This window comes from Sander lucioperca, chromosome 13, assembly GCF_008315115.2.
Source record: "Sander lucioperca isolate FBNREF2018 chromosome 13, SLUC_FBN_1.2, whole genome shotgun sequence".
Lineage (NCBI taxonomy): Eukaryota > Metazoa > Chordata > Actinopteri > Perciformes > Percidae > Sander > Sander lucioperca.
In genome coordinates, this window is record NC_050185.1 from 9,834,020 (window position 1) to 9,851,508 (window position 17,489).

Here is a 17,489-nt window from a genome sequence, read left to right on the forward strand (position 1 = left end):
GTATTGACACTTGTCAAGACATAATCAGCAGTGATGTTTTAGTCATGGTGAAGGATGGAACAGGAGGCAAATTGTTTGCTAATTCTCATTTCACACTCCCAATGTGAAATCAGCCAGGCACACAGAGCACGGGTTCCTCTACATGCACAATGGTCTGGCTCGCTGCGTAACACCAAATTATCTTTCCCTGACTTTATTATTCATTAGGCAAACATAATTAATTTAAGAAGCTTCTCTCACAGGAAGTGTTTCAAATAAAGGCCAGAAGGACATCTTTCTGCTTAATCATTAACTGAACATAGAACACAGCCAAGAAACCTGTAAGTGTCTGAATGCTTTATTGAATAGAAGTCTCAATCTGTGCCAACTGTTTTTTACAGCTGCTGAAAAGTTGAGGCCTTATGCAAAAATGCACTGCAACATTTTTATTGGTTCAGCTGATACAGCTAGAAATGCCTTCAAATTTAAGCTCTTAAACTGTATTTTAATATCTGCATTTCCACATAGTCCACAATAACATGAGCAAGGAACGAAACTGCCTACTCCACGATCACGCTACAATTCCCAGTCGTTGCTTCTACATTTCATTTAGCAGGCCCTGTTTCATCTCACGGTATCTGACGGGGCCATGATGCTTGGGTGTCCGAGGCTGATGTGAGACCCAGACAAAAGGATTTTCTTCTGCGGCTTTTCCCAGCCAAATCCATTCCCCATCCTACACATTTACCAGAAAACTATCCTAATTACACCCACTGAGTACACAGGCACACACGCACAAACTTTGCCCTCTCTTCGCCTCCTTTATCTTTCCTTCCTTCGCTCAATCTTCCACAGACTCTAACAGAAGCATCTCTGGAGAAGGCACAAGCTTTGATCTGTTTCCTATGTGATTCTGGGCTTTCAGATCAAGGGGCGGTTTGTCTTCAAGCTTACCATATCCTCAGACGGCCAGAGACAAAGAGCGAACATACTTAAGTGCCTTTCCAGATCCATTTGCGTAATGGCAGAGCAGTCTCTTAGTGTGTGCATGTTCATGCATTGACCCTTTTCTGTTGTACCCCCTTGTGCCACTTCATTCCACAATCATTACACACTAGTTTTTGTGGTGGATTATTATTGTTATTATTCCACTCTGTTTTTCAGCCTTGATGAGACGTCTAAATTGAAGGACTGAGGCTTCTCTATCTCTACTGCAATTGTCTGTATTCACCTTATTTCAAGTAAAGTTTCTTCGTGAAATTACTCCCTGCAAGTGAACAATCCTCACCCATTACCATGGAAACAACAATATTTTTCTTCCCAGAGGATCTATTAAAACAGTTCTATTCCTAGGATCCATTCATGAGTCAATGAAAAGGGTGAATATGACACATCTATGCTTCTTCTGTCAGTGTGTATCTTGGTCAATAATTTTTGTTTCAAGCAAGCAGTGACGTAAGGAGAGATGGACTGTTTTGGTCACAGTATATTTTTAAAATTAAAAAAGGGGTTAGGGTTAGAGGGGGGAGAAAAAGCAGAGGGGGAAAAAAAGAATAACGTAGATTATTCTGCATGTTTAGCTTCTTAAGAAAGCTACATTTGTCTCTGCTATGTCCCCAATGAAATGAAGAAAGGAATATAGGAAAAAAATAAATAAAGAAAGCACAGTTGTTCCGGTATGTTATAGTAAATATGGGAAATATATGTATTTATGTTTACTGAGTAACTATGAGGATAAAATACCAAATCTCAACTCAACATTAAAGACGCTCTGGCAAATCAGTTAAGTAATTACAGCTCTTTTAGATATTGGATCATCATTCAATTTAATAAATAATATAAATAAATAAAGACTAAAGTAGCAACAAAATACAATATAAGTATGTTTATATATTTCACCATGCAAGAGAAAACAATAAAGGGGCATATTTCTCTGAGATAGAATCAATGAAAATTAATATGAACAAATCTGTAGTTATTGTTTTTCTTGCAATAAGATCATAAAAAGGTTATTGATACTTAATAAAAGTACAACACTAATATAATAATGTTTATTACCCAGATGATACAGCATATTACATTTTATTAGGTGCCATAGTTATTGTTTTTTTCTTTTCTTCCAGCCACAAATACATTAAAACAATCATTTTGAGTTGTTTCAAAAACTGTGACCATCTCATCCCTGTAGACCCCCCACCCCGTTTGCAAGCGGTGGCATGTAGAGGCAAATGAGTGTGGAAAAAAAACTTTAGAATTTGTTTGATCTTGGGCCTTTAAATTTCCTCATATTTGCTATCATAATCAGTTTGGACAGACTGGATTGTGCTGTGCAATGAAATGTGAGCTTGGAAATCCCATTGGATTATAGGGTGACAAATCCAGTTGGCTTGAAACCTTTCTCTTATCTCTACTTTCATTTACAGTTGAGTGCAGTAAATATAAAAAAAGTTAAGTTGGCCAGAGTTAAATATGGGAGAGAGAGCACAGAGCACCCTCACTAATGGCAAGGGGATGGCGAGATAGAGAGTGCACATACAGACAATGAAACGAAAAGGCTGCAGAATAAAATTACTCCAAAATCACTGCAGACATTTAATCCAATTTGCTTGGCAGTTGGAGCTGTGTAAAAATCGCATAGTGGTGTGTCCCCTATAAGAGCCATAGGGATGGGAATATATGCCATTCAAATGGGCAATCCCAAAACACCAAAAGCAGAATTGATCAACAATCTAACAAGAGAAAGATATATTCCAAGATAATCTATTACAGCCAAAGGACAGAAGTAGAAAGCAACATGCCAGAGTGAAAACAGGATTGACTGTGAGCTATGAGCTGAAGATTTTTTTAATCATATTTGTGAAGTATTTTGAAATATAATCAATACCAATGTTTTGTCTAAAATTATGATTCTGGCTGAGAGAAAAAGATAGATATAGAAAATAGCCGGACCTTAAAATCTCCATGGAAGTCAAGCCATGCTTTATCTCATTCTTGTATTCTCTCCATGCTACTGAAACATTAAACACCCTATAGGCTGACTTACACTACTTAAACTATGTTACTGGGAGCTGCCTCCTCCCTCATGTCTCTGCATTAACTTTCATCACTACCTCAAATGTGCATCCACATGCGGAGCTCTCTGGAGCGGGGCCAAGGAGCGTCCCTACAGCCTCTCAGCAGAAACAGCTTTGTCAAACTCAGTTAGCCGCCTCCGAGGGGGAAACACCTCTTTCCACAGTAATACTCCAACTATTCACATCATGCCCCTGCCTCTGCCTCAGCCACCTCATCAATCCACACAGGAGCAACGGTAAACAGCCTCGCACCTTCCAAACAGAGGCCCGTGCTGCTTTGTTGACACAGTGTATGTGCACAGCGCCTGCACAGTGTGAGCGACTCACAGGACAGCCTAAGCTTCATTTACAGAAGGTAATTGCACTGGAGCCAAGTGGTGCACTTTTGTGATGGGATTTTTTGTCCAGCTTTGCTAGAACCTTGTCTAGATTTATTTACTAGCTGGATGAAATTACTTTGACAGGGACATTCCGTTCAGTTCAGCTAAACACAAACATAGCTCCTTTAAGAAGGAACAGTCCTTATTGTGTACACCTACATGTAGTCATGAAATAACATAAAACTTGTCTACTCAGAATCGCTTAAAGGTCCAATATGTAATACTGACAGCTAGTGTTTAAAATAGTTACTGCAGTACAAATTCAAAATACTAGAGAGAGTCGTCTCCCCCGCCCCCTCCTCTCCAGACTCGAAGTTCACGTTGGTTGCCAGGCTGATACCAGAGCATCCACAACAATGTTGCTAGACGCTTGTCTCACATAGCCAGACATTACTCCACAGAACAGCGGAGTAGCTAACGTTAGAAGCTGGCTATATTGACAATCATAAAAGCCCGTGCTCACGTGGAGCTCTGTACCCAACTGACAGACACACTTTTTCGGCTTAGAATTACCGTAGGAACTGCTAAAAATCCCACAACCTCGCCATCCTCTCCACACGCCAGACAGACACACTTCCTCGGCTTAGAATTACGATAGGAACCGCTAAAATACCACTACCTTGCCGTCCTTTTCCACCCAACTGAACACACTTTATTGGCTTAGAATTATGGCAACAATCGCTAAACACACTGCAAATTCAAGGTCCTCTCTTTCTGATTTACAGCCCCCCTCTCTTGGCTTCAAATAACTCACCGTTGTCGGCTACTGCCGCTATTTCAGGCTACATGTTGTAAACAGCCGTGGCCCGCTGGTCCTCTGGTAACGTTAGCAGTTAGCAGGGTTAGCATGGCGGCGTTAGCCAGGACCAGTCGGGATCACTTCACTGGCTGTGTCTCAATTGTTTTTGCGAGTAACCAACTCGGGTACTCTAGCTATATAATTCAATGTGAGTAGCTATACAAATGTTGAAATGACATAAAATGTCCGTCCCTAGTAGCTGTGATAAATTAGCCTGAAGCTAATGCTTACCTGTTCAGGAGGAAATTAGCCAACTCTACGTCCTTTCGGGCTCTAAGCTGTCTCCATCTTTCAAATACATCTCCAAGACGGGTTTGTTACGTCTCTGGTCACGCAACTATTAGAAACATGCCGTTTTTTTGTCGTGTAAAAGCAAGCTCTGTTGATCCTGTCCGTTTGTTTGCTGCTTTTATGGCTGTACTGACGTTACAGCTATAGCGCGCTGGGTTTACGTTTTTACAGGTATATCTGGCAACCCGGCCTAGCTGTCAAACTGGGCAGTTGATAACAACAAATAGACCATAACACAAAAAGAAATTCCGTCACGGAACGGAAATTTCAAAAGGAGAAAATACTGGCATTAGCATTGTTGTCAGAAAAGATAGTATTTCAACTTAGCATGTTTCCTTAATATCTGATGACGCATTGGGGTCATTTTTGGATTTATTGCAGTAAATATATTACATAATGGACCTTTTAAGATGCTCCGTAAGAAAACAGTGATGAATATTAACTTTTTCAGGGGAAGGATTTTGGGCCCTGTTTTGATCCTGACTAGTATGCTCTCATGGTTTTGTTAAAGCACTCTAGATAAAAGCATCGACCAAGTGGTGTGTCTAATGTTTTCCCTAATATAAATAGAAAGGGAGAAGATTCCCCACTACTTTGCTTTCATTTCTCTCCCATGTCTCTGTAACTCTACTCTCACTTTCGCACCCTCCTTGTCAAATTGTTTATAACCTGCTACCTTAGTTGAGCCGAGGCACAATTCATGCCATGAAAACACAGGATATACCCTCACAGCTGTGATCTCATTGAAGATGTTCTACTCCTCTCAATGTCAAATCTAATGCTATACCATATGTACATGTTCCTCAGTCTTACTCTGAATTCAGTGTGGAAAAATGGAAAAACGCATTTTTTCAAAACCACCAATGCCAAGAAAATCAGTCGCGGAGATAATAAGAGACAGACACTGTGTACTGGAGAGTCTATCCCACTCATTGTTTCAACAGCTGTCCTCACATGTTGCTAATTCAGTTTTACAAAAAAATGTTTTCGTAAAAAGCACAGGATGTAGAAGAACATTTCATTCACAAAACAGCAATAGAAATCCTGAGAAAGTGTGAGAGTGGTTTGTAGAAGCATGGACACTTGCTCAGAAAATGCCCCCAGATGATACCTACACATAATATTTTTTCTCATTTTTCAAAGGCTGCTTGCTGATAAACATCTGGTTTTTTTTTTTTGCTCCAGCAGAAGAGGCTCCACTAAAAGAAACCAGAGATGTGTTTATGATGCTACGCATGTTGTAGTGAAAAGGCCTGCTTAGAGCTCATCTGCTAAAAACGATAAATCGATACATTTATTTGGTTTTATTCAGATTGCCTTTAATTGCCACTGCCACTAATTGTTACAATTTACACTTCCCTATTAAGGACAGATGCATGGTGTTTCCATGTTTCCATGGTGCCATTTACATGTTGTCTCTTATTCAGAAAAAAGGATGGAGAGAAAATCATCAGTTCTTTGAAACTTTCTGCATTTCTTGTTACCACGGCATGGCACAATGCATCTCAGCTAGCTGGATCTGAGTTTGTTTTCCTTTGTAGATTCTGCCTTTGAGTACATATGCTGCCCATACAGCCCATTATGTGCTTACCTTATTGCAGTAAAGAAACTAACCCATAATTGACCCAAAAATGACGGTGTGTCCACTCTAGCTGAACCAAAGGTCAGTTTATTGTTGTCTTAAGAGAAACAAATGAATACCTAATTGGGTTACATGATTAAAGATGGTTTCAGTTGAAGCATCTGTTTAGGTCACTTATATAAATCAGTGACGTGATTAGCCATTATCCAATAAATGTGACACAAATATCACCATTAAGTTCGCTGATGCACGTTTAAATTTATTAGCGGCAAATAGAATAATTGACGGTTCAGTTAGCAGACATTTTCACCAGAGGTTAAACTGATGTCATGGTGACATCAATCCCTATATTCCCTCTTTTTCTGCCTCTGCTTCTGTCTCTTTCTGTGTATGCGTAGCCTACTTGTATTAATCATGTTATTGGGACAATTCAGTTCACAAAGTTACATAATAGAGACTCATCTCCCATTTGGAGGGAAAAGCCAGTCCCTACAAGCAAACCATTCCATTTTAGGGTTGGGGTAAAACATTATTTTTCTTTCCTGCGTAAGGCATTTTTACATTTCTGCTTGTGTACAGATTGAACAAAGGAGATATAGCATGTCAATCAGAAAGCTTTAATTCAATTACATTTCAATTACATTTCATTTACAGTGTCAAATTTAGAGGTGACTTTTGACAGAGCCAGGCTAGCTGTCAACCCTAGTCTATATACTAACGTAAGCTAACTTTCTCCAAGCTGTAGCTTCATATTTAGCATTATACATACAGGCATGAGAGTGTTATAAATCTTGCCATTTATCGCTCCCCTACTTTTCTCGGCAACCCATCCGCCCCCTGGTCTCCAAACTACGTTTGTTACCATAACCTAGGTGAGAAGTGAAACAGGAAAATGCACAAGGCCGCACGAGATATGAGTTCTTTCCTCCAAAAATGGATGTCTGCATGACGCTAGCGATCCACTGATTTTCAGCGAAAAACCAAGGTGGAAAAAGAAAAAAATATGGAGGACATAATGTTTGGGGTGACAAGAGCACCAAGGATTGTCTTTTCTGCAGAGAGAGTTGGAGGTAAATAAATAATTTTGCAACGAACACAGGTGATGTTCTTTTTCAAGTGTTACGACACTTTGTCTATCTCTCATTGGCTTTAGGTCTTTGCTGCTGTCATTGACGGTCAAAACAATTTTCACACTCCAGGATTTGGACTTGCAGTAAGGTCCACAAATTTAACCTGCTGGATATCTCTTGGCGCATATCAGAATGCGTTATTGAAAATTCACACATATTCAGACGTAGCGAGCAACGATTTGCCTCTGATCTGGGGCTTTTGGCTGTGATCTTCACAAACTGATGGCAAGTGAAAAATCAGGGCTAAAATGTGTGACAGTGGGCCAGAATGCACAATACCAAGACCCTGAAATTGAAGCAGGTAAAATGTCACCATTCATTTTATTATTTACACCTGTGCTTTTCCTACTGTGACAGGTGAAAATGTCTCCTGTGAAAAAACGCCTTTAGCCTCAGCTGTCCATATGAGTATGGAGTTTATATAGGCTTGATGTTATTTGGATTACAGTAAATATAACCTAAATATACCATTGATGGCTGACTGTTCTCATGTTTCTATCAAAGGAATGATCAACATTGCTATAGGAATATTACAAATCATTAGGCCTATTCCCACCCATTCTTTTCCTGAATACTTCAGTTTACTTTGCACATACTGTTTAAAAGGCCCTAAAAGGTCCGGTCTCTTGCAAGGATCATCCCCTACTGTCAGATTTCCTTTTTCTGTTTGCCTTCATAATTCAGACTTAATCCTTTGAAGCACACCCAGCCAGATCTAAATACATGCTCCTTCCCCAAGCTGCTGAATTGCCTTTTCATTTAACCCTCGAATCATTGCAATCAAAGGGATTTCTTTTCAAAGAATTTTGGATTCATAGGTTTGAGAAATAATCTATTTAGATAATTTAAGTATGTATTATTCCCTATGAATGTGTAGCCCGATGGGATTCAGAAAATCAGCCAAAAACAACCAAAAGGCAACCAGGAGGTGCTTAACAACAGACAATATATGCACACATACACGCCCCTAAACACACACTGCAGACATCTACTGTATTTCCATGCAAGCATATTGGCCCCGCATTTCATCCAAAATGACAAATATAAACCTGCAATTGAATTAATTATTAAATGTAAGAGTTTGACAGCATAATGTGTGCCAGACCTTTTCATTAAAGTGATTATCCCATAATACAAAGCTGTAAAGATAGTAACTATTTTTTTTTTCACATTGACAATGCTAACCTGCTGATTTTTAGCGGGTATAATGTTTACCTTGTTCAATATCTTAGTTTAGCATGTTAGCATACTAACACTAGTATGCTTTCAAAGCTTTTCCTCCATCAATAGGAAGCTGGTAAACATCTCACCTCCATCTATAACCCATCATCTTAAAGAAATGTCAGAAATGGAGAAGGGAGCAGCTTTTACCACTAAAAGCTATAGTCCAGCAATCAATAACATGGTCTAACAGAGCTCCAGCTGTTCCCTGCTAAGTAATCCATTGTTAAGGACGAGTATTCTTTTTAAAGGCTGCTCGCTGCCTTGACAGATGAGAATGGCCACAATGAGCTGGCTCTCCATCACCAGGAGAGAAGCGGAGGCAGAGGACTGCCTTATAACTGACAGACAATTGCCCGACCACCGATATTTTAAAGATGGTGGTCGATGTTAGAACCTCTAAATGATACACAACGTCCTCTGAGGCATCACTTCAATACATCTCACTACAGAGCAGGAGGCTCAGGGTTACATCGCATCCCTCTGCTCTATGTCTGTATTGTCTGGACTGAAGACGTCAGCTGTACAAAATGCTTGGTAATGGATGAATACCTGCAAGGCTTTGTTTCATTTAGGCCCAGTGTTTCAAACTCAGTTCAGTGGGATTTTACGTCCACTGCAAGGATTCAATGTTTTTAGTGATCTTATGATCAGCTTGTCATAGATTAGCACTTGTACTGAAAATCAAAAAGCTCTTGAAATAAAATCAAGACTGATGTGAAGTGAAAAGCAGACAAGCTTCAACAATAAACGCAATGGCTTACTGGCAGCATAACTTCTTCACGTATGTTTGTCTTTGACTATTTCCAATTACTCATGGAGCTACTATCCCCTTCCTTGATCTATCCACAACATTGTTATCTTCCGCTGCTACTTTTAATATGTTTACTCATCCTGATGAATTCAATTACATCTTTCCAGAGGAAATTACTGCGGGGTTGGCTCAGCCTGCCAGAGGTCAGCACTAACTGTGAATACTAAAACTACTCCCCCAAACACATTACACAGCCTATTACCTGCTGCTTTTCAACCAACACTCTCCGACCCTACATAAGCCTTCCCACGGCCACAGATGAAATGCTTTCTAGATGGGATGTGGCGTAGAGAAGAGGGGAAGAGAGCTGGAGCTGTCCCTAGCCCTAATCGTTTCAGAGAGCCATCCCCACTGCAGCCGCGAAACACGCCAGTCCTGATTAGAGAGGTGTGTACATGGCCAGGCAGAGCGTGAAAGGTGTGGAAAGGAGGCTTGGCCTAAGGGAGGCAAACCACACTGACTCTTTTTTCAGCGGACGACTGGTGGGATCGATAAGGCGCAAGGCCAAAGGCAAAGCACGTAGAAGTAAGCCACTGCTTACTGCCTCGACAGGGTGGTAGACATGGCTACATTTAGGGTTTTGCTAGAGGGGTACTCTTCACTTGGAATAAATTAAATGTGTATGCCCTCACCCAGTTCCCCAGAGTCCATTGCCCTCTCTGCTTGAAGTCCTGCCCCAGTCGTCTGCTCTGGGAGGGAGATTTCATAAATGGAGCGGCTCTGGCTGCCTGCCTCCAATCCAGAGGAAATTTCTCTCCTTTGTTGAGGATACATGTTGACAATTTCATTGTAAATGTGTTACTTTAAGTCTCTGAAGAGATGATTGCATGGAGACAGAACACAGGCTGTTGGAGAAACCTCTCACATTATTATCTAAACACAATAACCCATTTCAAGTCTATCCAATCTGTCAAAACAAATAAATATTCAGGTTGGAAAATGCTTTAAGGATATAAAAAAAAAAGATTGTTTTATTCTTGTTGCATTGTTGTATTTTTCAAATGCTTGGCTTTACTACATATTTGTGATAACACAAAACAGTGAGTATGGCTATTAAGGATTGGGTCTCTGAGAATCCTACTCTCAGGTCATTCCTGATCATTGCTCATTTGTTTTTTAGTAACTATTCATACTTTTATTTACTGTATTCTACTTGTTGTAACTATTACTGTATTTTATTTTTTATTTTATATATCACCTGCATGAATAGGCTCAAATTTACCCAGGATGAGAGCTTGGGCAAATGTTCCATAGGTAAACAAAATGCATACTATGTTGCTTAAAACTCTCTACAATCATTAAATATTGTATGTCAGTGTGTAAACAGTAATTTCCTTGTATAGGAATTAGAAAGTGACACTTTATTGATTAATGGTCATGTAATATTGCTTCATTGATTAATGGTCACGTAGCCAATCCTGTCACTGACTTCTGAGTACATATTTTAACAGTGAGTATGATGACGGTGTTGATGGTTTTTCATTCAGAGATTTTTCAAAATATAGTGTATGTTGAAATGAATAATAAATATACAGTATGCTAACACAGCATTCTATTAGGAAAAAAATGAAAAAGCCTATTTACATGTTCTCTATGCTGGAGAACAGAATAAGCTTAGCTAATTAGTTTACCCCAAAACAAGGACACTAAAATGTTCAATTACTCTGGGGCAAACAAATGCCAACCACACTCATCTCGGATTCTCCCCGAAGATAGAATAAAATGCAAAATGTTAAATAAAACAGGAAGGAGGAACGAGCACCTGACAAAGAAACTGGTTATAAAAATACTTATTTTACTATTCATACAACATAGCTGGTTGCCCTCATTTTTTTAAAGCTGATGCTGCATTTTGACCATACAGCAAGAAACCATGTGTCTGACCACTTTATGTTCTCCACATCTGAATTTTAATACTGAACTGCAGATTTAGCTGAAGTACAGCCTGATTTAGTGAAAGCACCAGGCTTTATTTTCTATAGGGTAAAACCAGCTGTTGGAGAATCATTCCAAGAAAAACAGTGATGAAATCCAAAAAGATCCTTGCAAAAATACTCCTTTCTTTTGACAAATAAAGCTCCACACTTTTGAGGAAGAAAATATATGAGGCAATGACTCAAATTAGGATGCATAGAACATTCTTACGGAGCGAGAGAGGCATTTGCACATGAAGAGTTGGAAATGAGTCGCATTCAGCCAAGCTGTGAGCTCCACCTAGGAGGCAGTGAAAGAGACCGAGACAGGCACAGAGAGGGGCTGAGGCAGGCAGGCGCCAAGCCTTGAAGAGGGGCATTCTGGCATAATGACTCTCATTTACCATTGACAGGCCTTGGGAAAGTTAAACTAATTATGACAGCACACAGATGCTGAATAGCCCTTGATGAAGTTAATCACTGGCAATCCAACAAACAGGTGTTGAATGATTTCTGTTACCACCCCTGGAATTATGGGAGGTTCCAATTTTTCAAGCGCATCGCTCAAAGCCACAATCTACCCTAAAGTCTGCTGTCTTATTCCTATGATCCTGCCACATTTCATGACCATTTGGGAATATGGACAACACCTCCTAATGCTGGAAAACAGAAAACTAGTGTTGTAACCTGTAATGTTAGCGAGACAAACAAGGACATTCAGTATTGAGTTGAATGAGTACACACAAAATGTTTTTTTGAAACATGAAATTAACATTCCACTGTAGCAGCAGGTGTCAATACAAAAGCAGGCCCGCAGAAATGTTCATGCGCAGTGTTCAGTATCTAAATTAATATTAGTGGTGCAGTTTTAATATGCACCTCTTCCAATAAAAACCTCAAGTCAAGACTAATACAGCATGATATTAGAGTTTGTTTAGTCTTGTTCATGTTTGGGTCATAAACTTAAAAAGGGTAACACAAATGTCTCCATGAGAACTGGATGTGAAATGGTTGTTTTATACAATCCAAATTGCAATATGCCATAATAATAAATAATGTGTCAGATATTGTCAATCTACTGATGTGTAATCCAATATGAACAATGACAAATGATTTTGTGTTCTGAAACAACAAAGACTGACAAAATTCACAATATGCATTGTTGAAACCAATAGTGGCATGTCAAGGACAGCTCTGTCAACCAGGAGGAGATCATAACTCATTTTAATGAGCATTAGAATACATAAAACATTCCTTTCTCTGACTCCCAGATCACTGCACATCATTGTTAACAGGCAGAGATAATGTGTAAGCATAAAGATAATAGGCTCAGCTGAATGACATTAAATTGTGTAAAACTTCAATTTCCGCACCAAGGCCAACAAAAACTCTCCACACTAAATGGATGCGTGATTAGCTATTAATTATCTGTCAGGATTTTATCAGACGTACTCATTTAAATACCAAAATTGAATTATTATTTAGTTGCTTTGTAAAGAATGAATTGGAAACGAGCGCAAAAACCACGGGAAGATGGATCAATGCATACAGTGTATGTTCCTTTAACATTTTAGATATCATTTCTGACTCGACCCAGGGCTGTAAAACTAATAGCAGTTACATTATTTCAACATGCTTTATATTAGAAATCGAGATGTATTCTATTATAACATTTGATTGATACCTTTTCTGACAAGTTCAAGCTGTTGCCTTCAGGTTGTCTATCCAAGTAAATGTTCATAACAAGTTGTGTCACTTTGTTGCTCCGAGATTCGCATTGAGATAATTGAAGGCCTGTAGCGTTCTTATGTTAAGCACTTGTTGCAATTTGGTAATCATATCCTCAAAACACTTGCTGGTTGCTGTGCATGGACAGCTCAATTTATCACACTGCACATTGCGTGAGCTCCGTTTTTATTTTAATTAGATTTAATATTAATGAATGTATAGATTTTTATATATATTTATTTTATTTTATTTAGAATGTGAGACAAAGTCTATCCCAGGATAAAGATGGAACACATAACTGATTTTCAGAGTCACAAACCACTTGACCTGTATCTTTGCCATGTCGGAAAGGTAAATGTGAGGAGACCATGCAAACTCCACACAGAACTACTGAGTCAATATTCCTGTTCCACAGAACATAGGTAAAGGCTGGAGGAAAAAACTACATAAAAATGCCTCATGAAAAGCATGGGACAGATTTAGGGGCTGTCCATTTTATTAAAGGTGTACATCAAGAACTAAGAGGTTCTGATCATAATTTTTATGATCCTTCTTCAAACTGTTTTTTTTCCCAAATGACCTCTTAATCAATTAATGGGGAAAACCAAATCAAAGGTACATAAGGAATTAATTCTACAAAAGAAGAAAAGAAATTAAGCAGTGTGATGTCTTTCCCTCTGGATTTCAACATTCATGGATATATCCATGAATGTAGATATACTGTGACAACCCTACACTTGTGACCTGCACAGTACAGGGTAGAGTTTAAAAAAAATCTTCACAATGCCTGAATACTTCATGACAATTACATCGCCCATACTGTAAAAAAAATACATAATCAGCTATTAGAAATTAGTGCTAGTCACTATTTATGTATTTATGTACTGAATTTGCACAGCAAATAGAAAGTGTAAGGATCGCTTATGTAAAAGAAAAATACCCCATTAGTTGCATATTATTTTGATGACCCTACAACGATAATTAAGCTACATTTATTACTGAAAATTGTATTTTATTACAAAATAATGTGAATGTGCACACCGCAGATGGAAACTAATTTCCCAATTTTGCAAAATGTCTAGTTCCTGTGCTTATGACATGAAATGGATGGGTGTATTCCCTGGTAATAGACTGAAACAAGTTCACAACAACAGGCTGTGCCACAAATGAGGGATTAAGTCCTCTCTTAAATAAAACCTCACCCGTTCCGTAGATGTGTGCACATTCAAAACTTCCAACAATGGCAAAACATCACCAGCACGAGAATTAAAAAATTGAAATAGCCAGCCTTAGAGAATTTACTACGACGTTAACATTTGTTGGCGAAGCGACGGCAGAGAATTGACTAATGGAAGCTGTTAAATTTTATTTTGCTCTAAAAATAGCGCATTGTGCATTTCTCCTCTCCCTAGAGTTTTCAGCAGTGAGCGAGCAGTGCAGGTGTGTTCTTGGGATATGTGCAGTTGTGACTCTGAAAACCCATTTAAAAATGCATACATCTCTCCACTTATAAGCACTTCTGTACAGTGTTTGTTTACTCAAGTAAATCAAAAATTGTTTTCAGAGGGTGCTGGGCTGTACCACAAATAACTAGATTCACAATCTGCTTATAAGGTTGTGAAATTATGTATTGAAGCGATGCAGCACCTCTCCTCCACCAGATATCCATCAGCAGATGTTTTGTTGATAGTGTAAAATATTGTTTCAGGCACTGGTCCAGAATTGGTTTTGGATGGGCTGAGATGTAATTACTGAAACAGCCCAGGCAATGTGAATTCATTTTCACAATTATTGCATTGTTTAATAATAACTTGTCCCTCATGAATGTGTACATTTTCAGTGTAAAACAGACAGCTTTCATAAAACGCTTCATCAAAAAAGGATGTAGAAAATAATTCAGTTTACTGTCATTTATTCTACATAATGCTGAATGACTGTCACAATAGTTTGTGATACTTGTATTAACTGTCTGTGTGTTCTCTGTCCTGTTCATAGAAAAACTGCAAATTCTTACTTTACTTTTACTATATAATCTACATGCAATCCTGCTCAGATAAATAAGTACAGATGTAAATATGTATGTATGTCTCAATGCTGAGAATCTGCAGTGGCTGCTTATTTTGTTTGCCTTATTTACAAGTCATTACTGGTATCCTGCATACTGAACAAACTGTATATGCATGCACTACTGGGCTAATGTCTATGTCCAACTGGTTGACAAAGAAGAGATAGAGATCACACACCCCACAGAAGGAGGGGGGTGCGGGGGGTGAAAGTAAAACTGTGCAGACACGCTGAAACACAGGTAGACAAACAGCATGCATAGTTAGAATGATAAAAGGGGCAGACGCACAATAGAGAAATAATTAGGACAAGGCCACTGTGCATGAATCCGTTGCAGCTTCCCACAAGCATTCAACTGTGTCAAACAGCTTGGTCAATAATCTTCAGCAATTCCTGCGGATTAGAGTCTTATTACCGAGCACCGTCTGTCACACAGACCTCGGTGCCCACAACAAATCACTTCCTGACTGTTTACTCTGGATTTCAACAAATAAATAAAAATCTCACTGTAAAAACTATGACATTAGGTTGAATATGATTCAGAATAGTGTTCATTAGTTAATGTCTTATGAAGTTTAATTTCCCCATGGGTTGTTTTCATGCTATATTTGTGGCCAAATGTGTGTGTGTGTGTGTGTGTGTGTGTGTGTGTGTGTGTGTGTGTGTGTGTTCGTGTAGTTAGAGTAATCTAAAGAGGTTCTGTAAGTTGTGATTGACAGTAAAGTGTTATGTAACTGACTGTTAAACATATTTTACCCAGGGGCAAAATGTGAGGATCTATAACTTCTAATTAGCTATACTATGTGTGCAGTATGGAGCCACTTGGAAGATCATTTTATTTTAATATTTATGTTATTTCTGTAGTTTAAGAAAAAAGTAGCAGTTTATAATGTGTGCAGATAATTAATGGGGATATATTTGTAGTCTGCAACTTTTAAACCGGCAATATTGTGGTTTCCTTAGCTTGATTGTGAATATTTTTCACAACAAATGGTAAACTTAACATGAAATGCAATATATCGTTCTGCAAGCACTCCACTGTGCTCACACCGCTACATACACACTTGTAGATTTGACAGAGGTGAACCTGGTGTCATTGCCCAGCACTCGGCTCTACCCTCGCCTCGTATAGTTTGACAGCAGCAAGTACAACGGAACAATCCCCACAAAGTGCGTGCAAGACCCAAGTTCTTACCTTGTCCATGTATTTTGACCACGGCAGCAGCGAGAACCAAAACCGCGAAGAGGGTCTTCCATTGACAGTCTTGTCTCATACACATGTCTACTAAAGTCGAGGTCGCTCTTCGCGTAGCTACAGAACACGTCCTTGTGTTGAAAAGAATACTTCCAGGGCTTTAAACAAAAGAAACAAGCACAGCGAGAATTCAAACGTCTGCGAAACACAAACAGAGCCGTGCGGTTTGCTGTTGCACTTCCTCTATAATTCGCGGAGTGAAGACAGTCGAGAATTATCAAGTGAAATGCGAAGGTCCCTTTTTAATTTGGACGCTCTGTAAGCGGATTCCTGTCTGTGTGAGCAGTCGGCAGCCGAGGCTTCAGCACCGCGGAGAGCTCCTAGCGTCAGCTGCTGGAACAGCCTCCTCGAAGTAAATTGGGGGAGTTCAAACACTGTTCTCTCTGCATTTCCTTTGAATTTGAATCCTTTCCATTCTTTGAGTTATTTTTAAGAGCACGGTCATCTTTTAAATATACATTTTCTTATTAAACTGTTCTATTTCCATCAACATTTCATTTCTTCATAATCAGGTTTAAATATGTAATACATTTATTTTTAGGTTTACCAATCCAGTGCTGCTGTAGTGGGTCACTTATGATAAGCACCAACAAACAGTGCGTTTATGCGTTTTAAATGTTTAGTCTCATTGAGATCAGAATATGGACAAGAACACATAGCGAACACACAGTTTACACACACACACACACACACACACACACACACACACACACACACACACACACACACAGCTGTGGTTACACATTAAGGAAAGCAATTACAAGTAGCACACAAATTGCTTGAGAATAATATTTTAAAATGCTCAAAAGGAATAAGAGATTTTAATTTCAAAACTTGTACTGGCTCATTCCATTCATGAGGACTATAGGCTAGTATTCAATGCCAGTTTTTTCCAAGCTCTGTTTGAACATGCAGTATACATAGCGTTTAAAATAGCCTGTGACCTAACATTATGATAAATGTGTTTAGAGTAGATGTGATCAGAGAGCAGAGATTATTTGGCAGTTTTTGATGTAGAGCTTTGAAGATAAATAATATACAAGGCAACTCCCCTCTGTCAAGAAGACCAGCCCATCTTTTCATGCTGCGAGAGGAATTTATCATTTGTGATAAAGAGCAGTGCACTGTGATACAATAGGCTTTAAGGTAGAGGTAGAGCCATGTATGTGGACAATATCACCATAACAATATTCCTCTGACTAGCAGGGGAAAACATGATTTGTTTCTACAAACAAATTCCATTTTGCCAGTCAGTGTGA

At 39.0% G+C, this 17,489-nt stretch overlaps 1 protein-coding gene across 7 annotated transcripts in view; it reads right to left on the reverse strand.

Moving 5' to 3' along the window:
* The window catches only part of LOC116064860 (seizure protein 6 homolog), a 94,422-nt gene extending 77,896 nt beyond the window's left edge, over positions 1-16,526 (reverse strand). For all 7 annotated transcript variants that reach the window (XM_036008958.1, XM_036008957.1, XM_036008959.1 and 4 more), the window contains exon 1: positions 16,171-16,526. In XM_036008958.1, the coding sequence (XP_035864851.1) occupies positions 16,171-16,255 (85 nt within the window). In that variant the 5' untranslated portion in view covers positions 16,256-16,526. The remainder of the gene's footprint in view (positions 1-16,170) is intronic.
* Positions 16,527-17,489: the final 963 nt, after the last annotated feature.